A 27,617-nucleotide genomic window follows, 5' to 3' on the forward strand; every position below is an offset into this window, starting at 1 on the left:
CTGTAATCTCCTGCTTCTTCTGATCCCAAAAGATTTGGCTGAAAAATTCCCTTCGTATGATGGCCCATTGTTCTATGGGGTTTTTAAAAAGGTGACTGCAAAGATAATGGATGGATTAGTTTTGATCTTCCAGAGATCCCTAGATCCTGGAATGGTTTCTGTGGATTGGAAGGAAGTAAATATAACCCTGCTGTTTAACAGTTGAGGGAGAGAGAAAGGAAGGAACTAGTCAGTCTGATGCCAGTTGTAAGATAAAGCTATAAAATATAGGAGCAGAAGTAGGCCATTTGTTCCATCATTTCTTCTCTGCCCTTCACTGAGATCATGGCTGATTTGATCCTCCTCAATTTCACATTCCTGCTTTATCCCTGTAACCTTTGATTCCCTTACCATTAAAACAAAAATGTCTGTCTCTTTCTCAAATATACTTAACAACTCAGTCTTGACAGCCCTCTGCAGTAAAGAATTTCACAGATGCACTAACCTCTGACAGGAAAAAAAAAGTCAGCCTCATTTCTATTTTAAATGGGTCACTCTACCCCTTACCCTGAGATTAGGCCCTCATCCACAAAGAGAAACAACTTCTCTGCATCTATCCTGTCAAGCCCCCTGAGAATCTTCTGTTATGGTTCTATTATGTATCATCTCATTATTCTAAATTCCAATGAATATAATCCCGATTTACTTAAAAGCTGTTCATAACAAAATCCCTCCATAACTGGAATCAACTAAGCGAACCTTCTCTGGATTACATCTAATACAGTTACTTATTTCTTTCGATAAGGGAACCAAAACCGTTCACGGTTTTCAAGGTGTGGTCTTTCTTGTGCCTTGTATAGTTTTAACAAGACCTACATATTTTTATGGGGTAAAAACAATGACTGCAGATGCTGAAAACCAAATACTGGATTAGTGATGCTGGAAGAGCACAGCAGTTCAGGCAGCATCCAACGAGCAGCGAAATCGACGTTTCGGGCAAAAGCCCTTCATCCCTACATATTTTTATACCCATTCCCTTTGAAATAAAGGCCAACAATCCATTTGCTGTCCTGATTATCTGCTGAACATGGATGCAAGTTTTTTTGTGATTCATGCATAAGGACTCCCAAATACATCTGTGTTGCAGTTTTCTGCTGCCTTTCTGCATTTAAATAATATTTAGCTCTTTCATTCTTCCTGCCAAAGTGCATAATCTAACATTTTCTGACATTATGTTCCACGGGCCAAATTTTTCCCACTTACTTAACTCCTGTCTATATTCTTCTGTAGACGCTGTCATTCTCACTACTTGTCTTTCTCCTCCATTTTTGTGTGATTCTCAAATCTGGCAATAGTATATTTACTTTCATCATCCGTCAACAATGTACACTGTAAATAATGGTGCCCTCCACACTGATCATTTTGGCACTCTGTTAGTTTCGAGTGCCATCCTAAAAATGTCCCTTTTATCCTAACTGATTAGTTATCCCAGCCTCTATCCATGATGATGTTATGAAATAGCCATATATGCAATGCCTTGGTGGTAACAGGTTGCTTTCCTAGTAATCATGGTGTTCTGTTTTGATTTTATAAATAGGAATAATGTTTGACCAATCTATTCAAGTTGAACAGTGTAACCTGCAGGTTGTTGGGAGCCAGTGGGTGTATGTTTAGGTTTTCAAAATACACTCATTAAGAAGTTTGTTACATAAGGTCACAGAAATCTATATGAGATTAGGATTCATGTTTCTCAGTCTAATATACTGGTACAGGCTGAGGAATGGTCACAGATAGAGTAGAAGTAAATAGATGATTTTAGGCATGGCAAAGCACACTAGGGGAGTGCACAATGAATAATGCTTTGACCTCTGCTATTTACAAGTAAAATTACTTGGATGAAAGGGACCAAATAGACAATAGACAATAGATGCAGGAGTAGGCCATTCAGCCCTTCGAGCCTGCACCGCCATTCAATATGATCATGGCTGATCATTCCCAATCAGTATCCTGTTCCAGCCTTATCTCCATAACCCTTGACTCCACTATCTTTAAGAGCTCTATCCAATTCTTTCTTAAATGAATCCAGAGACTGGGCCTCCACTGCCCTCTGGGGCAGAGCATTCCACACAGCCACCACTCTCTGGGTGAAGTAGTTTCTCCTCATCTCTGTCCTAAATGGTCTACCCCGTATTTTTAAGTTGTGTCCTCTGGTTCGGCACTCCCCCATCAGCGGAAATATGTTTCCTCCTGCCAGAGTGTCCAATCCTTTCATAATCCTATACGTTTCAATCAGATTCCCTCTCAGTCTTCTAAACTCAAGGGTATACAAGCCCAGTCGCTTCAGTCTTTCCGTGTAAGGCAATCCTGCCATTCCAGGAATTGACCTCGTGAACCTACGCTGCACTCCCTCAATAGCCAGAATGTCTTTCCTCAAATTTGGAGACCAGAACTGTACACATTACTCCAGGTGTGGTCTCACCAGGGCCCTGTACAGCTGCAGAAGCACCTCTTTGCTTCTATAGATGAGGAGAAACTACTTCACCTATATTTATTTTAACCTATCAGTTCTTAATTAATGTTAATGTGTTCACAATTCAAAGTGTTCTATCTAATGCAAGATAGTGTCTTGAGCCACTGCTTAGAAATAATGCATTGGCATGGGCGTGGGCATAAAGTGTATTATTTAACAATAAGGTTCATGGTCAAAAGTTGCATTGTCCCTGAAGGGGGAAAACAGCGTTCACACAGATTTTCCCCATCAACAATGGGGAAAAGGGAAAGAAAGAGTAGAATACTGTTGTTGGTCAATCAGCTGAGTGAATTTCAAATTACCCAATTTCCTTTTTCTTTTTAATTGCTTGGGCATCAACTTAGGCATAAAATTACTCTTGTTAATGAACTATTATTTATTTCACCTGTGAATTGTTTGAAAGAAAGCAAATGCTATTTTCACTGGTATTTCTTTTGCAGGTTGTCCGTGTGGAACCATTGGTTAACATGGGTCAGGTGACAGCACTTCTGAATTCAATTGGCTGGACTCTTCCAGTGGTTCCAGAGTTGGATGATCTCACCGTGGGTGTGTAGTTTCCAAATCAAAATAATATTGATAATGATTGTGAATTTGCACATTGTGAAAGTTTTACTGTTTGGTACTTGCGGTTTTCAAGGACGGGGTTGCCAAGTACGTTTTTCAGTTGAGATCTGCAAATGGAATAATCAGCTTATTTTTGTATTCTTGTTGAAATTGCATTTATTAAAATGTGGACCTAGTTGTAGTTAAATATGTGCACTGTCTAGTGATGGCATGTGGTTAGAGCATATTTTGCCTTAAGTCTTTACTCCCCACAAATTGAATTAATACATCAATGATTTATGTTGGTGAGCTTGAGAAAATCTCTTACAGGTTGAGTTGGGTCTGTGGTGTTTGTCACGTCTGGGCTGTACACTTATTAATATATATCCTGTCACTTCCTGAAATACTGGCCATTTTCTCCCAAGTACGATGCACGATGTCTACATTGCAGATATAATATACCTTCCTGATGGGCAAGTACAGGTTACACCTGCAGGTGTAACATCTGTAGAGACAAAGGCAGAAGTGGAGATGGAAGCTGTGAATAATACTAGGGATAAATGGGAGTGCATTCCTGCATGAACTTAGTTCTAAGTGAAGATGCCAGTATGGGGATGAAAGAGAAGACTAAGGTTGAGATGCCCCAGGTATACTTTGCATGGCTTTAGGGTGTATTCCTATTGCTACGACTGTTGGCCCCTAGCTGTTCTGCCATGTCCCAACAGGTTCTGCTGTTGTGCTGACAGCCTGTGAGCCTCCTGTTCATTTAAGTTCATATGGAGTTACTGATGTAAACCACTATTATTATTGGCCTGTGACCTTTCCACGAAAAGGAGACCAGCAGCTAATTTGTTCAGATGCTCTTCCTGTGCCAGGTTGGCGAGGAACAATGTTGTAAGATGGAAATGCAACACGATTCCCAATTCCACCTTACACCACTCAATCATGTCCATCCACACTGTTCCTGTCATGATTGGATTAAGGTTAATATAAGCCTTAAAATATTTATCACACTGTGTAGACAGACTTTTTTTTAATCTTGGGTTAAAGGGGAACTTCAAAAGTATTCTAAGAATTACTTTAAAAAAACATTTTGAGAGCTCTTCATTTCTAGATCTTTTTCCAGTCATGTAAACTCCTACACAAAGAGGAAGATAGTGAGATGTCAGCCATTTGGATTCTCCTTCCTTGTTTAATGATAATACATAAAGCTGCTGATTTAATTGAGTTATTGCACTGCTTGTTGGATCCCTGTGTTAACTGTTACATTCTTACAAATGGTACAACTATCCTCTACATGTAGGTGACGGGTGTAAAAATGGACAATGTGGCCCCTGAGAGAGAAAAAAACTCACCATTTCAGCAGTTAAGTGCAAGTGTCAAAGTCCATTGGGGATCTTTTTGACTTGCTGCCAGGTAAAGCCCTTATGGTAAATTGATGGATACTTAAAGACCTCAACTCGCCGCTAGTCCAATTGGGTAAAGTAACTGCCCCTTGCCCTCGCCTCTGAACCCCTCTTTCCATGAAATCCATTTCTGCGACACCCAAAAGAAAACAGTACCTTTTTTGCATTTGTATCTGCTGGGTCTCCAACAATGACCTCTAGGATCCAGAAGTTGCCATCCTCTGGTTAGTAACTTCTGATGAGGTGGTACTTCACTCTAGAGGCTCATGATTCACTAAGAAGCTGACTGGTCAATTTCCCATTGGTGAGGGCATGGAGTCGGTCGCTCCTGAAACCATCTTCACCTTCATTTAGTGTATAGGCACTCCTTCATCAGTGTGAATTTGATGATTAAAGGCCTTATACCTAAAACAATTATTAGCACTTGATAACATGTTACAAACCATCAGTGATCAAAAATTAGCATGAATGAATTGATTGTTGCTTCAAACACCATTGGTTCAATTCAATTTCTTACATATTGCAGTAGCTACTCAATATAGTTGATGTATTTCACCAGTTGTTTGTGTAATTGGTCTTGTTGGTGTTTTAAAATATCTCTGAACTTTACTAGATTGAGTCTCTAAACAAGTATCTGTTTTCAGGTGGCCTCATCATGGGAACTGGTATTGAGTCTTCATCCCATATTTATGGTTTATTCCAAAACATCTGTGTAGCTTATGAGTTGGTCCTAGCTGATGGGAGCTTCATTAGATGTACAGAGGTATGAAGTGACGGAGCATTTTTTACTTTCATGTCCAGGTATAACAATGTTTCTAAGTTATTTTTTGAAGTTTATTTTGATGGCAACTGAAATTGAAAGAGGTTGTTGTTCATTAGTAGTGCAAACGCTTTTTCTTTCTCATTCATTTTTCTTCTGTTTCACTATTTTTAAAACAAAGGCCCTGAAAGATATCTTCGTTAGGAATTGACCTTTTTGTTTTTCAATTATTGTATCAGTTATCAACATCATGCACTTTTAATTTAGAGTCCATCAGGTTTGAGTTTTCCTCAATCACCACACTCCCCCAGAATGAAGGTCAGTCAGAAGCCAAACTGTCCCAAAAGTCTGACCAATAGTCATGACACACTGTAGGTTGTTTAAGAGTGGCACTTTACTTGCTCAGTGGGCAGAAGTCCTGTCCTGAGAAGCCGCCAAGCAATCTGATTGACTGACTGGCAGCTCCATCATTGTCAGAGCCAGTGCTCAGTAGTGAGCACGGCTGGCTTTGCAGGAAGAAGCTCAAAGAAAATCATGGCTGCACCAGAGGTCCTTGATTTTAGTACAGGAGGAAGTTTAGAGCCGGACAGAGACTCAGGGTTTGGATTTTCTCAAGCAGGCATTGCAGAAAGAAAGCAAGATGACATGTTGGTGGAGTCTGCTGGGCCTCCTTCTCATCTTTTCTCATCTAGGCCATAATAAAATGGACTAGCCATTCCTTCCAACTGCCCACTCCAGACGTTTTATGTCTCGGCAGTATATTATCACCAGGCAAATATGCCTAAAAATTATCCATAATTGTTCATTTAAATATAGGGATAGTCTGTCGATCTCAGCACTGTCCACATGGTATATCATCGAAATGAGCATGAAGGTGGTGATCCAATAACCCAGCCTACTTTGTGTGTGTGTGTCTGCCACAATCGCACCCAATGGGGCACATAAAATTCAGATCGACTGACTCGAATAATGTTTCTTATACTATTCTACTATATTGTTTGAATATAATTAAATCAAGCTCGTCTGTCATGGTGGTTTAAGTGGTTATTAAAGATCCTGTGCTACAACTCAAAGAGAATGGAATTCTTCTGATGTCCTGGCTAGCTTTCCTTTCCTTTCTTAACCAAAAGCAAATTGGGTCAATTTGTCAAAGTCCAGATGTTGTTTATATAAATTTTCTGACATAAAATTGTCAAATAATGCAACACAGAAGGAGACCATTTGGCTTTTCAGCTATCAAGTTAATCACATACCCTTGATTTTTCTCCTGTGAATTTTTCACCTTTTTAATTGTTTCTCCAAAATCCTTTTAAAGATTACTATTCAACCTGTTTTAACTACCATACCAACAGTCCATTTCAAATCCTAATGAGTCACTGTGCACAAATGGCTCTTTCGTTTTTGCCCTTTATCTTTAAATTGCACCATTCGTTTACTGATCCTTCTGCCACTGGAAACAGATTGTCCATTTATTTTCCTAGCAAAATCCTTCATGATTTTGAACATTGTACCAAATCTCTACTTGGCCTTACTGCTGAGGAAAATTCCAGATTCAAAACAATTTTGTACCTCCAAATAAAGAGAGTCAGATTTTTGGTCACCTCAGGGTATAAGGAAATGGACAGGAATTTGGAATTGAGTTTGAAGATCAGTCATGACCCTCTTGAATGGTGGACCAAATTTGAGGGTACATGCTCCTCTACTGCTATTTCTAACTTTATTGAATGTGTAGTGATTTCAATATTTGGGAGCATTTCTCAATGGCTATCTAAATGCAAATGCATCTGCAAATTGTTTTTAAAATTTTTTTTAATGATTACTACAATGTTGTGTTTTTGGGGTCCCTGGTGTAGTACAGATGGTGTATTATAGCACTATTACATGGTGCTTGCACTAAATCACCCATCATTTCAGTTTCATTTGAGTCCCAACAGCAGGTATTTTTTCCAGTATCTCTGCGGTTACTAGCTGTTGAAGAATAGGCGCTCTTAGACTTCCCTTGTTGTGCTAGGCGCTACATTTAGAGTGATTACTGTGTTCAGTAGAAATTGAGGTGAAATTCCGTCTCTCAACACTATCGGAATCTGTATAACTTTGATGAGGCTAAATGTCTCTAAAATTATTTGGTGGTACAGAACTTGAATATTTTTGTGAAATAGATTGTTCAATGGTTTAAGTTTGAGTTAATTTGGAGATGTGTTAAAAAATGAGGATGCTAATCTTTCTGAAACATCTCTGACTACTGTACTAAAACAATACTTTCTCTCTCTTGTCCTCAGAAAGATAATCCAGACTTATTTTATGCTGTGCCTTGGTCATGTGGTACTCTTGGATTTCTTGTTGCAGCAGAGATCAAGATCATTCCTGCTAAGAAGTATGTACGCCTGCAGTATCAGCCAGTGCAGGGCCTGAAGAAAATCTGTGAAACATTCAGTAGAGAATCCCAGAACAAAGAAAATCATTTTGTGGAGGGCCTTTTGTATTCACTGGATGAAGCTGTGGTCATGACTGGAGTGTTGACTGATCTGGCTGAACCAGATAAGGTAAATTGGGCTAACAGAGAAACCAAAGAAAGGTTACTACACAACCCATCTAGCTTTTATTTAGATTAAAGTATAGAGCATGTTTTGAATATTTTCCTTCCTTTTTAACCATCTTTCCATAATAAGTCAGCATTCTGTTCTGAGTTGGGCAACTAGGTATTCATGAAAACAAAAGTCAGATATATTTTTAACGATATTTATTCAGCAGTTTCTGATTATTGCCTCCATGACTTTAATCACAGCATCGACAATACCAATGAGAGGGTTAGGTTCTTTTCCTGAGGTTTCATACACAAGCTGTAATTCATACACACCAACTTATGCAAACAGTTAAAATTTATTAAAGCTTGTACAAACTGGGTGACCCTGTTTGACCCTCTTTGCAGGTGTGTGAAGTTGATTCAAAGTGAGGGTCTGAACAAAGAAAACACATCCCCTTTATACAGGTCAGTCGGTAATGCTTTCAGATACTCTGGCCAATTCCCCCATAGTCACATGCCACTCAAGACAAGCCGCAGCCATTCCCTCACAGTCACATTACTCCAGGTATAATGGTAGAATGAGATCATCCTCTGAGATCATGTGCATGTAAATGCCCTAATCTTGGGGAATCGTTATGCAGACGATTTCCTGACTCTGTGGTTCCCGAAGACAATGTAAATATGATAAACCTAGCTTCAGGAGATGGCTAGAAAGCATTTCTGAAGAAAGAGATTGAATGATTGTTTAATTTAATAATAGTAGGGGGAATAGTAGCAAATGACTGTTTAACTGGAATGGGAGCCATCCACATTCTTGAATGAATGTCATTCCTAGAATGTTCAGTCAGTGCAGTTTACCTCTTTAGTATTAGTTTAATCTTTTAATGTTACATTCCTCCCTTTTTATCATTCCGTGATAACTATCTAGATGGGACTACCACCTTCTTCATAAGAATCTTACTGCCTGTACTTAAGCAAGATATTGACACACAACATGCAGTTATTATAACAACAAGAATTACTAGTCTGTGCAGTAAATAGAATTTGCAGAATCCTCCCATGTGGAAAAAAGTTCACCAATAAAGTTTTAAATCCACAGTACGTAATGACCACTCCACATCCTCCAAGTTGAGTGGAAATGAGCCAGTTCTCCAAAATCTCCTTCAGTAAAGGAAACAAAACAAAATCCTGAAAACAAAATTCAGTTTGTCTTTCTATATCACTCCACGAAGATATCACTCCACAAAGATATCTGAATTCTTGGATAAGGGCAGGTAAATACATAACAAAACTGACGAGACTTCCATCCTTGCAGAGATGCTTCAGATGGAGGATACCAGCGCATCTGAGAATGCAGTGTAGCAGCAGGCTAGGTGAACGCAGCATTCTTTACTGCTTCTGCTCCCGCTCTGTTGTTAAATGTATCAAAGCCAACTGGCTGTTTTGATGTTAGCTTGATCTGTGAACCTCCATATCCCTTGAATGATTGAAAGAGAAGGTAAAACTCTCGTGTAACATCCATAGGAAGGCCACTGACAAAAAGTGTACAGACCTCCTCTTCACTGTTGTTAACTTTTTCACTTTTTGTGAGTGGGGAGTTGATTGATTCCGTTGGATCAGGTTGTGGAAGGTTGGGTGATGGTCCAAAGCATGCTTTACCTGTGCATGGAGAAACTCTAGAGACGATTTTAGCTGCTGAAAATATCTTTGCATTTCCTGTCTCCTTCTTTCCTTGCCAAGGTAGATATCAGTATGAAGACAGTCACATGTTTAACTACACTAAATTGTGTCTGTCTATTTCAACATTCCCTGTCATCTTGAAGTCTGTTACTCTGTTCACTGTTTATGACATTATCAAGTTTTATACAATCCACAAACTTCTAAATTGTACTCTCTAAATAATTCAGTCAATTATAATCAACAATCAGTGGTCCTCAAATCAAACCCTAGGGGGACCTCATTCAGCTTATTCAAAAATTATTTTCCTTTAACAAATTAATACTTGGCTATTAGGAAAAGTATTTCAAAAATCTGGAACAGCAAGAAAACAACAAAATGTTCCTGTGCTTTAGCCACTTAAGAGGCAGTTTCAGTTCATATTTAGATCTCAAATACTCATGGGAAACAAATGCAGAACATTTTAAAATATGTTTCCCAAATGAAACTTTCCAAATAAAACAGCGGAATTACAGTGGCAATTTTGGTAGAGATCAACATTCTTTGAATTTGCAATATGAAGGGGGCCAATGAAGTCTTAACAACAATTGAAAGAATTTAAACAGCTTGGCTTCAAGTCCTAATATTCTCTAAAATCTTAACAAAACATCAAAATTAAAATGCACTCTTTTTGTGAGATTCTGCATTAAAAAACAGCATCGATATTATAATACCATACTCTCATCTGGCTAAACCATGACCACTGACAGTTTTTTTTAAACAGGCATTGTAGAATTCCAAACAACTCAGAGGCTCAAGGTCCTCAATCAATTTGTTTTAAGGTTACAAGTTTGATAATTTCAAAAAAAGAAATAATGCTATACAATTTTGCTGTAAAAACAAAACCTGCCCTATTACATAGCCTACAAAACACGTTAGATTATATTGCTTACAGTGTGAAAACAGGCCTTTCGGCCCAACAAGTCCACGCCGAAGCGCAACCCACCCAGACCCATTCCCCATTCCCCAACATTTACCCCTTCACCTAACACTACGGACAATTTAGCATGGCCAATTCACCTAACCTGCACATTTTTGAATTGTGGGAGGAAACCCATGCAGACATGGGGAGAATGTGCAAACTCCACACATTCCTGCCTGAGGCAGGAATTGAACCTGGGTCACTGGCACTGTGAGGCAGCAGTGCTAACCACTGTGCCACCGGGCCACCCACAATTGAGATCCTGATTCAAACAAGGCAAAACAGTCACTTGAAAGGATTTTCTGAACCGGTATTTTAACAATCAAAATATTTAAATATCAAACACTCTCAGCATGGCACAATATACATTGAAACTTCCCTTTTCAACCCAAGTATTAGTACGACTTTGATTTCATTGTTTCTGGGGTTTGTTTTTGCATCGTCTCAATGAAATTACACTTGTAGAAAAGAGAGAACCCTCAGAGCGGATCACATGATGCCGCAGTCCAAGCCACACTTCCCCCAAAAGAAAAACTTGCTGAGTCAAATCTGCAGCCCAGAAACTGAGATTCCCACAACACAATCCTGGATAAAGCTTCCATGGCAGTCAATGCACTTTACCTTCAAGATCCGCGAGGTCCAGCACCACATTCTCCCCTTTTCCCAGTGACGCAATGTTGCTCTAAAAGTACTTCTAAGGGGAGGTATGGGTCAAAATGAGGCTCTGAACTAAGAAAACACATCCACTTTTTACAGGTCAGTTGGCAAAGCTTATACATACTGTGGCCACTCTCCATAGTCACATGCCACTCAAGACAACCCCCAGACACTCCCTCACAGTCACATTACCCCAGGTACAACGTTAGGATGAGATCATATAAATGTAAATTCCCTAATCTTGGGGAATTGTTATGCAGATGATTTCCTGGCTAGGTAATTCCTTAAAACAATGTAGGTGTGATATATCTAGCTTTGGGGGTGGTTAGAAAGCATTACTGAATGGAAGAGATTGAATGATAGTTTAATTTGATAATAGTAGGGGGAATAGTAGCAAATGACTGTCTAAATGGAGTGGGAGTCATCCACATTCTTGCATGAATAACGTCCCCACCCACTCCCACAATGTTCAGTCAGTGCAGTTTAACTCTCTAATATTACATTAATGTCCAAAGATATATTCCAATTTAATCTTTTAACATTACAAGGTGACATAGTGGTAGTAGTAATGCCACTGGACTGGTAATCTAAATTCCAGGCTGATATTTGGAGGGACAAGGATTAATATCTCACCATGACAGATGGTGACATTTGAATTCCTTAAAACCTGAAACTAAATAAAGTTAATGATAATCATGAAACCATTGTCAATTATAATAAAAACCCATCTGGTACACTAATGTCCTTTTAAGGAGGGGAATCTGCTGTCCTTACCTGATCTGACCTACATGGGACTCGAGACCCATAGCAATGTGATTACCGTACATACCCAAGTAATAGTCAATTTGTTTTTACTTTTTGAAGTTAAGTTTAAGCGGTCGACTATTACATGAATACTACTTTTGAGGGACTGAAATTCATGCCCGTCAAAATTCATACCGTATCATTAGCAGAAGCCCAACTGGTCTCCAAATGAATAAAGAAAAATAAGCAACAAATTACTGTAATTCTGAAAACCCAGAGTGGAACACAACAGCCAGTGAACTGGAAGACTGGGAGTAGAGTGGAACAAACCGGCAGACTGGAAAGCTGGAGTGGGAAATGATGGCTGGCACACTGATGCATGAACGTTGCTCTGTTATCTATGAAGAACTAGGGTCGACCTTTACATGAGATATGTGGAAAATTCCAGGTTATTTCACCAAAAGTAGTGGGTTGACTATTACTCGAGTATATATGGTAACTTTTTTAACTGCCACCTGCAATATCCAGTCAATTCTAGGTCACTTAGTGATGATCAGCAACTCCTGGCCTTGTTAGTGACACCCAGGCCCAATGCATAAATTTTATAAAAAGATTTTTAATTATATTTAATATCTTTTATCATTTGATTTCAGCAAAATTGCTTTTGCTTGGTTTCTCTCTTATTTTGCATCTCTAAAAATGGCTTATTTTCTTCCTCGGCACCATTAACTTCTAAACTCGCTCAAGGATCTAGCCTTTACTGTTCCCCTTCCATATCTATATGCTGACTCTGAGCAGTGTCCTCTGTAGACTTGATCAGCTTCCATCAAATCTCATTTCAAATCTTTCCCTGTCTCTATGCTATCAGACAGCTTGTCCGGTATCGGGTCTTGGATGAGATAGTTGCCTTCAGTAATATATTGGGAAAACCATATCCTGCACTCCAAACAAATAGTGTAGTTTCCCATTAATTTCATTCTATCCCCAATTTTGGATTGAAGCATTCTATTTGCACTTTGGCACCCCCTTTAACCTAGTTCCATATCCTCCAATTCCAATCCCATATCCTCCAAATACAAGGACTGTCTCGGTCCATCTCCATAATATTCTTGCTGCTGCTCCTGTTCTTGTACTGAATCCTTCAGTCAGTCATTGGCATCTCAAGATGACTTTGCTCATGTACTCCTGGTTGCTTACCCATAGTTCAAGTTTTGTAATTTAATCTAAGATACTGCTTGTCATATTCAAACGTCCAAATGTCCCACAACCATCATTTCTGTTCTTGCTGATCTTGTGTGCAATTCTCCCAGTGTCACAATATAAAAATGCTTATCCTAATACCAGTAGCCTTTCCAATAAACTGCCCTCAAATAATTCCTCTGAGTCTCATCTCCAGTGCAACCCCTTCTCCCTTCATCACATCATTGGCAGATGTGCCTTTTTAGTCTTCCAAGCCATATACTCTGAAATTTCCTTCCAAAGCCTTTTCTATCTTTACTTTCCCAACATCCTTAAAACCCAATCCTTCGACCAAGCTTTTAGTCACACTGAACTAATATCTTCCTTTCTTGGTTTGGTGTCCATTTCTGTTTAATTACAGTGGCGTGAAGGATCTTGGGATGTTTTTGTTCATTTAAAAGTTTTGTATAAATTCAAGTTAATTAGTGTTTCAGTTCAGTTTGATTGAACAATGGCAAATGAAACTGGAAGCACACAATAATAACTGAACATTGCAGTCTCTATTATTTAAGGTAAACCATTGCTGTTTATATTCAAACTTTAAAAAGGTGTGCTATGTTTTATTTTAGATAAATAGAATTGGCTATTATAATAAGCCATGGTTTTTTAAGCATGTGGAGAAATACCTCAGAGACACCCAGAATGCAGTGGAATATATCCCTCTCAGGCATTACTATCACCGTCACACTCGCAGCATTTTCTGGGAACTTCAGGTAATGAACATAGGAACTACCACCAGGTTTGTACCTTCTTGTTGTCCCTGCCGCCACTATAGTTGCTATGATTCCAGAAAGATGCATATAGTAGATGCATTACCAGCTCAATTATCTGTGAAATGTTTGTTTGGATTAACTGACCTGGAATTGTAGCCTGGTGACTCAGTGGTTAGAACTGCTGCCTCACAGCTCCAGGAACCTGGGTTCAATTCCACCCTGTGTGACTGCCTGTGTGGAGTTTGCATTATTCTCCCTGTGTCTGTGTGGGATTCCTCTGGGTGCTCTGGTTTCCTCCCACAGTCCAAAGCCGTGCAGGATCGGTGGATTAGCCATGGGAAACGCAAAGATGGGGTGGGTCTGGGTGGGAAGTTCTTCAGAGGGTTGTTGTAGACTTGATGGGCCACATGGCATGCTTCTACACTCTAGAGATTCTATGATTTAAGTACGAGGACAAATTTATTTTGATGATTAAATTCTGTACATATTGTAGCCAGGGTTGACTTGAAGGTCACAAAAATTTCAGTTCTCCCACCTTCACAAGATTACGAGAAAAATAAGCTCCATGTAGTTGAGCAAGGTTTCACATTTCACTTAAATGCAGCACAGTGACATTTTGTTGGCTTGCATAGATTTAGTCCCTCTCTCCATTTTATCTATTCCAAAGCAGCACGCTTGGAACTTGATCCCTTTCCAAAGAGATCTTGGCCTGTTGCTTCTGTATTTTCTAAGTTTGAATAAAGTGTATTTAGAACGTAGAACAGTACAGCACAGAACAGGCCCTTCAGCCCACGATGTTGTGCCGACCACTTATCCTCATGTAAGGTAAACCTAATGTATGAACCCTCAAATTTCTGTGACCATATGCATGTCCAGCAGTCTCTTAAATATCCTCAATGACCTTGCTTCCAAAACTGCTGCTGGCCACGCATTCCATGCTCCCACAACTCTCTGCGTAAAGAACCCGCCTCTGACATCCCCTCTATACTTTCCTTAAAGCTTAAAACTATGACCCCTTGTGTTAACAATTTCTGCCCTGGGAAAAAGTCTCTGGCTATCAACTCTATCTATGCCTCTCATTATCTTGTACACCTCAATTAGGTCCCCTCTCTTCCTTTTCTCCAATGATAAAAGTCCGAGCTCAGTCAACCTCTCTTCGTAAAGTAAGCCCTCCATTCCAGGTAGCATCCTGGTAAACCTTCTCTGAACCCTCTCCAAAGCATCCACATTTTTCCTATAATAGGGCGACTAGAACTGGACACAGTATTCCAAGTGCGGTCCAACCAAAGTTTTATAGAGCTGCAACAAGATCTCACGGCTCTTAAACTCAATCCCCCTGTTAATGAAAGCCAAAATACCATATGCTTTCTTAACAACCTTGTCCACTTGGGTGGCAATTTTAAGGGATCTATGTACCTGCACACCCAAAATCCCTCTGTTCCTCCACACTCCCAAGAATCCTGTCTTTAATCCTGTACTCAACTTTCAAGTTCAACCTTCCAAAATGCATCACTTCGCACTTATCCAGATTGAACTCCTATCTGCCACCTCTCAGCCCATCTCTGCATCCTGTCAATGTCACAACAGTCCTCTATACTGTCAACAACACCTCCAGCCTTTGTGTCGTCTGCAAACTTGCTAACCCATCCTTCAATCTCCTCATCCAAGTCATTAATAAAAATTACAAAGAGTAGAGGCCCAAGAACAGAGCCCTGTGGAACACCACTCACCACTGACGTCCAGGCAGAATACTTTCCTTCCACTACCACTCGCTGTCTTCTGTTGACCAGCCAATTCTGTAACCAGACAGCTAAATTTCCCTATATCCCATTCCTCCTGACGTTCTGAATGAGCCTACCATGGGGAACCTTCTCAAATGCCTTGCTGAAGTCCATATACACCACATCCACAGCTCCATCCTCATCAACTTGTCTAGTAACATCCTCAAAGAACTCAATAAGATTTGTGAGGCATGACCCGCCCCGCACAAAGCTGTACTGATTACATTTAATCAAGCCATGCTGTTCCAGATGGTCATAAATGCTATCCCTCAGAATCCTTTCTAACACCTTGCAGACGACAGACGTGAGACTGACTGGTCTGTAATTGCCAGGGATTTCCCTATTTCCTTTCTTGAAGAGAGGAATTACATTTGCCTCCCTCCAGTCCTCAGGTATGACTCCAGTGGAGAGTGAGGATGCAAAGATCTTCGCAAGCAGTGACGCAATCACATTTCTCGCTTCCCAAAGCAGCCGAGCACAAATCTGGTCTGGCCCTGGTGACTTGTCAATCTTAATGTTTGTCAAAATTTTCAGCACATCATCTTCCTTAATCTCTATCTGTTCCAGCATGCTTACCTGCTCCTCAATGATTTAATTCACTACAAGGTCCTTTTCTTTAGTAAATAAAACTCATTTAGGGCTTCCCCTATCTCCTCAGACTCTATACACAAGATCCCTATGCTATCCCTGATCGGCCCTACTCTTTCTTTGATCATTCTCTTATTACTCACATACATGTAAAATGCCTTTGGATTCTCCCTAATCCTACCTGCCAAGCCTTTATCGTGCCCCCTCCTGGCTCTCCTCAGACGATTTTTGAGCTCCTTCCTCGCCTGCCTGTAATCCTCGAGAGCTCAGCAAGACTCTTGCTTCCTCCACCTTACGTGAGGTGCCTTCTTTCTTTTGACGAGAAGCTCCTCCGCTCTCATCATCCAAGGTTCCTTTATCTTACCCCTTCTTGCCCCTCTCAGAGGAACACATTTATGCATCACTTGCAACAACTGTTCCTTAAACAGTCTCCACATGTCTATAGTGCCCTTTCCATGAAACAATTGCTCCCAGTCCATGCTTCCCAACTCACGTCTGATAGCATCATGGTTTCCTTTTTTCCAATTAAGTATCCTCCCATTGTGCCTGCTTCTCTCCTTCTCCATAGCTATGTAGAATGTGAGGCAGTTGTCGTCACTATCACCAAAATGGTCTCGCACCGCAAGATCTGACTCCTGCCCTGGCACATTGCCGATCACCAAATCCAAAATGGCCTCTCCCCTCGTTGGCCTGTCAACGTACTGAGTTAAGAAACCCTCCTGAACACACCTTACAAAAACAGCTCCTTCAAAGCCATCTGCTCGAAGGAGGTTCCAATCAATATTTGATAATTATTTCACAGCCATAGGATTTTAAAAGCTGATATATCATGATTCCTATGTCATAGACTTTAAATTCCAAATTTTATTTTAAAGTTGCCAAGGAGCATTAGCTATACGTACAGCTTTTGTACAGCTGGTAGTTTAATCTGGGTGTAATTCACTCATTTTGTATAATTGAGGAATGAATTATAGCCTCATTTAAAGGATTCATTTGAAAGCAGCGATTTTATGATTAATTCAGTTCTTCTCTTAACCATTAAATTATTTAACTGGTATTTAGAAATGATTTAACATATTATATAACAGGAAAATTCTAAATGATATTAATTAATGGCAAGTAATTGTAAGCATGTGTTGTTAACTTAATACTTTATTTCATGAACTGTACATATTAGAGACTCTGAAAGGAAAGGAAGGAGCAGGATTCCAAAGCATATTCTAACTCCAACTTCTGGTTTTAAAAGTATGGTCTTACTTTCTTGTTGTTTTACGTTGAAATTAGATTCTGACCACAACCATTGCCATTGTCTTATTGAAGTTAACTGATCTGCATACAAGTTGTTAAAGCTAACATATAGGTCAATTAAACTACTGAATTTCAAGTTTGAAATCTTGTGAATTTCAAGTCAGTTTGTTTTCCTACAAACCATGTACAATTCTATTTCTAATCTCTAAGGAATCCACCAGGCTAAACGTTCTAAATGTGAATAATGATGAACATGTTGTAAAATACAAAGATCCCCAATAAATTGCTCACTGTCAATGTATTGTGGGAAAATCAAATCTATATTGGCAAAATTCATAGTTACCTTAATTTGCTGTGCCTTCAAACTAATGTATTTAATAAAGGAGGGGAAAAAGAAAAGCATAAATAAGTTTCCAGAAACTGACAATACAGGAACTTTGTCCCTTCTAATGAAGGTCTGGCATTCAAAATGGGAGCCTGACATCTTTTGTCAGATGATAATGGTTCTGTTTCGTATTTTCAACATTTGCTGCTTCTGCAATTTCAAGTATTTGCCTTTTTTAATGTGTATGGAATAATTTTGATGTGAAAAGCACTAAATGAATTATTTAATGACAATGTCCTTGTTCTGCATCTTATGCTATTAAATATGAAGGGCCATTTTTGTATGTATAATATTTGATAAGGAGAAAGTAAGAACTGCAGATGCTGGAGATCAGAGTTGAAAAGTGTGGTGCTGGTAAAACTCAGCAAGTCTGACAGCATCCGAGGAGCAGAAGAATCAACACTTTGGACATACACCTGATGAAGGGCTCATGCCTGAAACGTCACTTTCCCTGCTCCTCGGATGCTGCCTGAGCTGCTGTGCTTTTCCAGCACTACACTTTTCAACTAATATTTGATAAGTACGTAAAATTTCACATGTATTTGATCTATTAAATCGAGGGACAAACCAAAACTTTTGGGACATTTGTCAAAAGACTCAGAAGTAATAACTTAGTCACACGTTTCTAGTATAAAAGCGCAGCAAATGCTTATGACACTAATATTTTATATCCAACCCCTTTTCAACTTAAGGATATCATTCCATTTGGCAATAATCCACTCTTCCGCTATATTTTCGGCTGGATGGTCCCTCCAAAGATTTCATTGCTAAAACTAACGCAAGGAGAAACAATCCGTAAGTTATACGAGCAGCACCATGTGGTCCAAGACATGTTAGTGCCAATGAAGAGTCTGGAGAAGTTGATTCTCTTTCTCCACAGTGAGATCAAGGTATGGGAATCAGTACAAAAGCAGCAGTAAAATTGAACTAAGTACCTTGTAATGCTCATCATGCTTCTTTTAAATACTTTTTTAGTTTAGTGTTTTGGTTTTAAGAAGGCAAAAATAAGCACGTAGAATCAGTAGTGATTTATTTTTTTAGTTTCTGAATTGTGACCACCACTGATAAGAACAACATTCATTGTCTATCTATAATTGTGTTTGAGAGGCTAGTAGTGCACTGCCTCTTGAACTGTGGCATTGATTTAGGTGTGTGTACACTGCAATAGCTTGGGAGTTCTTGGATTTAGGCCTAGAGATAGTGAAGGAATGGTGATTATAGCTCCAAGTCTGGTGGCCTTTGCCTTATAATGGGAGAAGTTGCTGGTTTGCATGTTGGTGTTGAAGAAGAGTATCAAGGGGCCCAGCAGAATTGGAATCAATGGGAATCAGTTTGCAGGGACTCTCAACTGGTCAGAATTGTACCAGCAAAAGGAAAATGGTTGTGGATACTGGAGGTTTATCCTATCAGTACTGGGCCACCGCAGCAGGAACTCCTCAAAGGAGTGTCCTGGGCTCAACCATCTTCAGCTGCTATAAGGTCAGAGAAATACAATCTTCAATGTGTATCCCCAATTGCATCACTCCTGACACCCTGAATACTGTAGCAATCCATGCCCATATGCAGCGAGACCTGAATACCTTTCAGGCTTAGGCTGATACGTGACAAGAAATGTTTGCATCATGTAAGTGCCAGTCAGTGATCATCTCCAAGAAGAGAATCAAACCATTGCCCAAAGCACCATGGCTTAAACCCACACCCAATAGCTTGGATTTGCCATGGACCAGAAATTGAACTGGGTCATCCATACAAATATGATGACTTCAGGAGCAGGTCAAATGCTGGGAATCTGCAGCAAATAGCTCACTTTCTACCTCCTCAAAATATTTATGATATCTGCAAGGCACTAACTGCATACCTGAATGAATGCAGCTCCAATAACATTTAAGAAGCATAACATCATCCAGGACTAAGCACCTCAATTACCACTTGCGACATTCACTTTCTTCACCACTAATGTACAGTATAAGATGCATTGCAGTTACTCACTAAGGCTCCTTTAATAGCATTCGTAACCAATATCATCTAGAAGGACAAGGGCTGCAGTTGCATTGAAACATTGCAACCTGCAAATTCCCCTCCAAGATACACACAGTGAGGACTCAGAACTATATCACCATTCCTTCGTTTTTATTATTTTAAAATCCTGGAACTCATTCACAGAAGGTGGTGAGAGACACATTAGGCATAGGCAATAAATACTAGTTTTAAAAAGCAGAAGTGCAATTGGTATTTGGGCCATACTGCTGTCATTGTGTGTTGATGCTGGAGGTAGTGAATATTTAAGTTGATGTGTCGCAATTGGGTGATTGACTTGCTTGGTGTTGAACTTTTTGTTGGAGCTGTACTTACCCAGGTGAGTATTCATCATAATCCTGATTTGTTCATTGTAGATAATGGACAGATATTTGGAGTCGGGCATGATTTACTTTTCACAGAGTTCCCAGTCTGTGACCTACTTTGTAGCCATGGTATTCGATAATAGTACTGTCACCGAATGTCAAGGTTAAAAATCACACAACACCAGGTTATAGTCCAACAGGTTTAATTGGAAGCACACTAGCTTTCGGAGCGATGCTTCTTCATCAGGTGATGTCACCTGATGAAGGAGCATCGCTCCGAAAGCTAGTGTGCTTCCAATTAAACCTGTTGGACTATAACCTGGTGTTGTGATTTTTTTTATATATAGATATTTTTATTAGAAATTTAACATTTTTACAAGTTTACAAAAATAAACAAAACTCTCAAGTACAAACATTGATATACAATTAAATCTTAAATATATAATAACCAAAATTTAACAAAAGAAAAATACCGAGAAAAATAAACAAAACTCAACGAACTACTAATCTAACCTACAACTAACCAGAGTGTATATTTAAGTCTCTTACATTATTCAAATAAGAGAAAGAGAAAAAACAAACAGCGGATAACATAGAAATTGGTAGTGAGATACATGCTCGGAATGTGTTAACATCAAATGTAACAAAACCTGTATTCGTGCGGGATTTCCCTCCCAAGGGGCCCTGGACCAGCCAGGTTCATAATCTCAATTAAATAAATGCCCTTGTTAGGATAGCCGAAATATCTGTATTCATATAATTCAAGAAGGGCTGCCATATTTTATAAAATAATTCGGTCTTTCGGTGCACCATATTTGTAAGGAAGTCAAGGGGAATACATTCCATAATTAATCTGTGCCAATTTGAAAGTCCGGGGGGCCCTCAGCCACCCAGTTTACCAAAATATTTTTTCTTGCACAGAAAGAGAGAATAGAAAATAGTCTCTTCCCATGCATGTCCAGGGAGGATAAGTTCGAAAAGCCCAAAAGGAGAGGTACGGGGTCCACTTTAATTTCTGTTCCTAAAATTTCTGTCAGGGCACTTGCTACTTTAGTCCAGTATCTACGGATCTTATGACAGGTCCATAGACAATGTACAAGAGTGCCCACCTCTATTTAACATTTGGGACACTTTGGAGATGCCCCTGCCTTACATTTTGCCAATTGATCCGGTGCTATATGGGCCCTATGAAGTATCTTCAGCTGGATAGCCTGAGTTCTGTTACAGATGATTCTTCTGGTGTTTTCCCAAATGTCATTCCACGTTTCTATCGAGATTTCTAGTCCCAATTCCTGATCCCATGTTTTAAGCAGATTGTCCATATCTCCCGCTACTTCATCATGTAGTAAATGATAAATAGTACTGATGGAGGATACCCCCATTGGTCGTAGTACTCTACATTCTCTATCTGATTTATAAAGACTATCTAATAACGTAGTCTTCTTCTGTATATAGTCTCGAATTTGGAAGTATCGATAGAGGTCTCCATTAGGTAATCCGAATTTCTGACACAGCTGTTCAAAAGACATCAAGACCCCATCTTTAAATAGGCCCCCTAGACATGAGATACCCCTGGATCTCCAGAGTTTAAAAGTGGCCTCTGTAAACCCCGGTTGGAATCCCCATGCTCCCACCATCGGCGCATAGGGGGATGCTTTATGTGAGTTGCCCTCATTTTGCTGCATTATATTCCAAGCTTTAATTATATTTAGTATTATACGGTTTTTACAGTAATCCGTAATGATTTTCCTCTTGTCTGAAAATAAAAGGTTAATAAGTGGGCATTTTACTTGAGAAGCCTCGATGTCCAGCCAGATTGATTGTGGATCAAACAAGACCCAATCAGCTATGTAACTTAATAAGGAACTTAACTGATATTTCCTAAAATCTGGGAAGTCCAATCCTCCCCTTGCCTGTGGAAGCTGTAGCTTCTTCAGCTTAATGAGGGGCCGTCTATGATTCCAGATAAAGGAACCCAACCAGTCATATAATTTACGTAGTGCCAGCCTCGGCAGCATCACCGGAAGCATTCTCATAGGATATAGGAGACGGGGCAGGACATTCATTTTAATTAGTACTATTCTACCCAGCCAGGAAATTGGAAGGTCTCTCCATCGCTGGAGGTCCTGCCTTATCCTTTCCAGTAAATGCACAAAGTTAGCCTTGTATAACTGACCAAATACTGGGGTAATAAAAATGCCTAAATATAAGAAACCCTCCAGGGACCAACGAAAGGGAAAATGGGATCCATCCACTAAGTGGGGTATCATAGCAAGGCCACCCATTGGCATAGCCTCCAATTTTGAGAAATTGGAGCCTGAGAATGTGCTAAATGTATTAATAACTTGGATTAAGCAAGGTACGGACATCAGAGGATTACTGAGGAATAGAAGAACATCATCTGCATACAGGGTAATTTTATGTTTACCTGTACCAATCCTCGGGGCCGTTATATTAGGATCAGCCCATATAGCTTCTACTAGTGGCTCAATTATTAGCGTAAATAACAATGGCGAGAGAGGACATCCCTGACGGCAGCCACTACCCACACTGAAGCTATCCGAACTTAATCCATTGGTAACCACAACTGCTTCACTATACAATGTTGAGACCCATTTGGTAAACACCTTTCCAATGCCAAACTTTCCAATGTGTAAAACAAATATGACCATTCAACCCTATCAAATGCCTTTTCCACGTCTAATGAAACTACTACTCCTGGTATCTTTCCCTGATGGCAGGCTTGAATCATATTCAAAACCCTTCTAATATTATTGGATGATCTACGGCCCTTAATAAACCCCGTCTGATCCTCCTTTATGATATATGGCAGTACCCTTTCTAGTCTCAATGCTAACATTTTAGAAAGGATTTTAAAATCTACATTTAGCAAGGATATTGGTCTGGATGACGTACAATCTTCTGGAACCTTTCCTTTTTTAAGGATAAGAGAGATATTTGCCTCTTTCAGCGAAGACGGGAGACAGCCCTGACTATGCATAATTATACATGTCCATAAATGGACCAGCCATTATTTCTATAAATTCTTTATAGAGTTCAGCTTGAAAACCATCTGGGCCAGGTGTCTTACCGCTCTGAAGTTGCCTGATTGCGTCAAGTATTTCTTGGACTGTTAGGGGAGCATTTAAGACCGATACCTGTTCCGGAGTTAGGCCCGGAAAGGTCAAATTTTTAAAAAAATACTTGCATCCTCCTAGTCCTGTCTTCACAATCCTGTGATTTATATAAATCAGAATAAAATTTTCTAAAGATTGCATTAATCTTTTTATGATCATGAGTCAAAATACCCGTACTTTCCTTGATAGACGTGATAGTTTGAGGGGCCTTTTCTTCTTTGCAAGAAATGCCAAGTATCTACCCAGTTTGTCGCCAAATTCATATAACCTTTGTTTTGCAAATAATATTTGCCTCTTAGCCGTTTGGGTAAGCGTAGTGTTTAGAGCTGTCCTAAGAGCCGTAATCCTTTGCAATTTAATAATAGAAGGTCTATCAGCGTATGCAGTTTCAGCTGCTTTTAAGCAAGCTTCGAGCAGACGCTGTTGTTCTCCCTTTAATTTTTTCTGGGTCGCTGAGTAGGAGATGATCAAACCTCACGCGTAAGCTTTGATGGTCTCCCACATCATTGATGGGTTGCTAGCTGTACCTAAATTAATTTCTAAAAAAGTTTTAAATTCTTGAGAAAAGTACTTTACAAATTTACTGTCTTTCATTAGGAAGGGGTCCATACGCCAATGCCGAGGGGATGTCCCATTATTCCTCGCCTTGGTTTCCATATATACAGCAGCATGGTCGTAAATTACTATACTACCTATTTTACAGGATGATATGGAATTTTAAAAAATTGAGGGGGCAAAAAACATAGCAATTCTGGTATGGCATTTATGTGGATTGGAGTAAAAAGAAAAATCTCTGCTCTGTGGATGAAGACACCTCCATACATCTACTAATCCTAATTCTTTGTTCAGATCTACCAATTGTCTAGATCTGGGAGATACTCCTGCAGTACTCTTGGGAATCCTATCTGTTTCCGGATCCATAATACAATTCTAGGGGGAGGCTTTAATTGTATGACGAGCACCAAGAGCCATCAATTTTGAGAAGGCTTCCGTTATAAATTTAAAGGGGTGTGCCGGGGCGCAGTACAAATTTAAAATCCCATATTCTTCTCCATTTATAAGGGCTTTAATCAGAATATATCGTCCAGATTCGTCTTTTATCTGATTTATGATTTTGAAAGGGAAATTCTTCCGAATAAGAATAACAACTCCCCTACTTTTTGAGCTAAAAGAAGAAAAAAAGGCCTGATCAAATCCACCCTGTCGTAATTTCAAGTGTTCTTTATCCAACAGATGTGTCTCCTGTAGGAGAGCTATATCAACTCTTTCTTTCTTAAGATTTGATAATATTTTCTTCCTTTTTGACTGGCGAATTACTCCCCTTGACATTCCAGGTGCAGCACTTAACCGACTGATCAACCATAATCATCCGGGCAAATCCGAGACCCCTCGGGAGGGGAAACCCTGTCCAAAACATCCCGAGCATAGAGCATATAAAATTCACAAAAATAAAGGCTGTCTAATACACTCACAACAGTATAACAAAAAGCTATTTCTAAATAATAAAAAAAAACTTATTTAAATGGAGATTTTCTCCCTTGTTCCCAGGGGGTGTCACTTCCTTTCCAAAGGTCCATCGAATCCTCTCCCAACCAATGCCCCACTCTTGATCCAGGCGCTTCTCAATAGGATGAGGAGAATTCAGATATAATACAAAGCTAGAGTTAACAGTGAGCACCCTACCCCTACACACCCACACCTGGATATATTTGGTAATGTTAATACCATGTATAAACATATATAACTATAAAATTATAACCTCAGCAAATAATAAATAAATATAATAATACAAAATAGCAAGGGAAAAACAACCCCACTCCTAGAGACAGAGGTAAAATAGAATAAGGTAACCACCTCCCCCCACCAACATTAACTAAACCCCCCGGCTTGTATATAGTTTATATATACATAGTTAAATAGAGAACAAATAAATAAATCCCTCTCCCCACCCCCCAAGATAATATTAAACAGTAAGGTAAGAAAAAAGAAAAAGGGGGGTTGATATAAACCGGAGTGGGGGAAAGGCAAACCAACATCCATTGTCTCTTACAATTTATCTAAGAGAGTGCAAAAATTCCTTAGCCTTTTCTGGTGATCCGAAGTTATACACGGATCCTTCATGGTTAAAGTGTAGCGTCGCTGGGTAGCGTAAGGAGTATTGAATATTTAAGTCCCTTAAACACTTTTTCGCCTCATCAAATACCTTCCTCTTTCGGACCAGAGCTGGGGAAAAGTCCTGGAATAACATGATCTTGGATCCTTTATAGATCATGGCTTGGGAATCTTTTCCAAGATTTCTAGAGGCTTCTAGAAGTATCTGCCTCTTCCTATAGCTCTGCAGCCGGAACAGGACCGGGCGAGGGTGCTGGTTCGAGCCGGGCCTGCGTATTGTGACCCGGTAGGCCCATTCCACCCTTACCTGGCCTGATCTAGCCGCCAGATTTAAAAGCTGTGGCAGCCACTGCTCGAGAAACGCTATAAGCTGGCCTTCCTCTTCCCGTTCGGGAAGGCCCAGCAAACGAATATGTTTTCGACGACCTCGATTATCGAGGTCATCAATATGATTCTCTAAGGTCCGAACTCGCTGTTCGAGAGTCCGGACCCGATCCACTGCCGATTATGCTGTAGTTTTGGAGGTCGCGGCCTTTAGCTCCGCCCCTCCGACTCGGCGCTCGATTTCTTTAATGTCTCGGTCGTGCTTTTGCAGCGTGGCCAAGAGTGAGTCCCATCAACTTCAGGATTCTTCAATGAAAGCATCGATCTTCGCATCGAGTTTAGAGATCATTTCCACGAGGCTTGCCACCGTAGGTAAGTCCCCCGGGGCGACTGCGGACGCCTTTGCTGCAGCTGGAGAGGGTGGGGGAGGGGTTCCTGCTTGCTGAGAGCTGTGGGCTCCCTTCCCTTTAGTCATTTTTGCTGAAGATTAAATTGTTTAAATTCAACACTGAGCAACTAATTAAATTAAATGATTTGGTGAGTGTGGTGGGGGTGGGTGACCCACTTTGCCCAAGTCTTGGGAGGAGCACTGTAGACTCAGACTTGCTGGGTCGCCACCATCTTGGATCCCCTGTGTTGTGATTTTTAACTTTGTACACCCCAGTCCAACACCGGCATCTCCAAATCATGAATGTCAAGGGGAAGGTAATGAAAGGTAAGTTGTCAATAGTATCAAATAAATTTCATTATTTTGCTTATAATTGACAGTTTGATGTTATAATGCTACTCGCCGATAGCTTTTTGTACATTTCTCATTGTTAGATCCCAGCAGATGTCTGTATAATTGGACAAAACCACGAGGAAAAGTCTCGGTCCTGAACCTTTTTAGACTAGTCAACTGCTGGGTAACTTTAAACTGCAATAGTGTGATAATTGGAAGTGAGAGCTATGGATAACATAACTTCATGTTTATGTTCTCAATAGTATATTTAAAGTAAGTTAACTGCTTTATAACTCTCTGGGAATTTGCTAATGCGATAAAGGTGTATATTACTATTAGAGGCAGATAGATTTTGGTTCTGGAGCTCCGAAAGTCATTTAGGACAGTGATCTAAATGTGTTATTTCTAAGAAAGCATGTGATTCAATTAAGTATCTGGCAGGATACTTGTGTTATTTTGATTAGTTGTTTATATTGTTGAGTTTTATGATCTGCACAGATCACTGATTTAGTTTTTGTCATCATTTCAGAAGAATCAAGTCTTCAGTTCAGGATAACAGTCACCCTAGCAGAAGGGTAACAGTGTGTTTTGTCTCTCAAATTGTGAGAGTTCGTATAGGTTTTTTCAATTTGTCAGAACTAAAAGAATGTCTCAGCTCAATGACCTGTAGCAGTTTGTAAAAGCATCTCAGCATTCCTAGGAAACCTGAAAGTAAGCAGTTAAGTAAGAAATTAGAGTTGAAATAGGAGTCATTTATTTCTGGGATTAAATAACTGAAAAGGATATTGCTGGGAAACAAGTTGAAACTTTGTTTTGTTTTGCATTAAGATCTTTCTAAAATCCTATCTGAATGTGTGTATATGTATGTACAGCTCATTCTGCTATAATGCTACAGTTGTGTTCGTCTGCAACCTCGCGCTGTAGAAAAACGTGCTGTGGAAGACTGCTATAAAAAAATAGCACTGTAGAAGATTGCTAATAGAAAACCGTTATACCCATTCAGTAGAAAATTTTTGTTATCCAAACAACATCCACAATTTCACAATTGTGTTGTAGCCAAATCATGCTAACGAAACGTGCAATATAGCAGAAAGATCTGTAATCATAAGTTTTTTTTCTTTTGCGTAATGAACTTGTATTCTTTTGTTAAAGATTATTTGCAGCTTTGTATGGATACATTCAATGTCTAATCACCACAGTATCCTATTGCAAAAATTAAATTTAGAATCTGTCAACAAGTTTCATT

At 39.6% G+C, this 27,617-nt stretch overlaps 1 protein-coding gene across 1 annotated transcript in view; it reads left to right on the forward strand.

Annotated features, from left to right (window-relative positions):
* dhcr24 (24-dehydrocholesterol reductase) overlaps positions 1–27,617 on the forward strand; it is a 56,583-nt gene that overhangs the window by 15,782 nt on the left and 13,184 nt on the right. Inside the window, exons 3-7 of the mRNA XM_072574458.1 lie at positions 2,950–3,055; positions 5,103–5,221; positions 7,498–7,761; positions 13,590–13,733; positions 18,428–18,625. Coding sequence (XP_072430559.1) covers positions 2,950–3,055; positions 5,103–5,221; positions 7,498–7,761; positions 13,590–13,733; positions 18,428–18,625 — 831 coding nt within the window. The remainder of the gene's footprint in view (positions 1–2,949; positions 3,056–5,102; positions 5,222–7,497; positions 7,762–13,589; positions 13,734–18,427; positions 18,626–27,617) is intronic.

Source organism: Chiloscyllium punctatum, chromosome 7 (assembly GCF_047496795.1).
Source record: "Chiloscyllium punctatum isolate Juve2018m chromosome 7, sChiPun1.3, whole genome shotgun sequence".
Taxonomy (NCBI): Eukaryota; Metazoa; Chordata; class Chondrichthyes; order Orectolobiformes; family Hemiscylliidae; genus Chiloscyllium; species Chiloscyllium punctatum.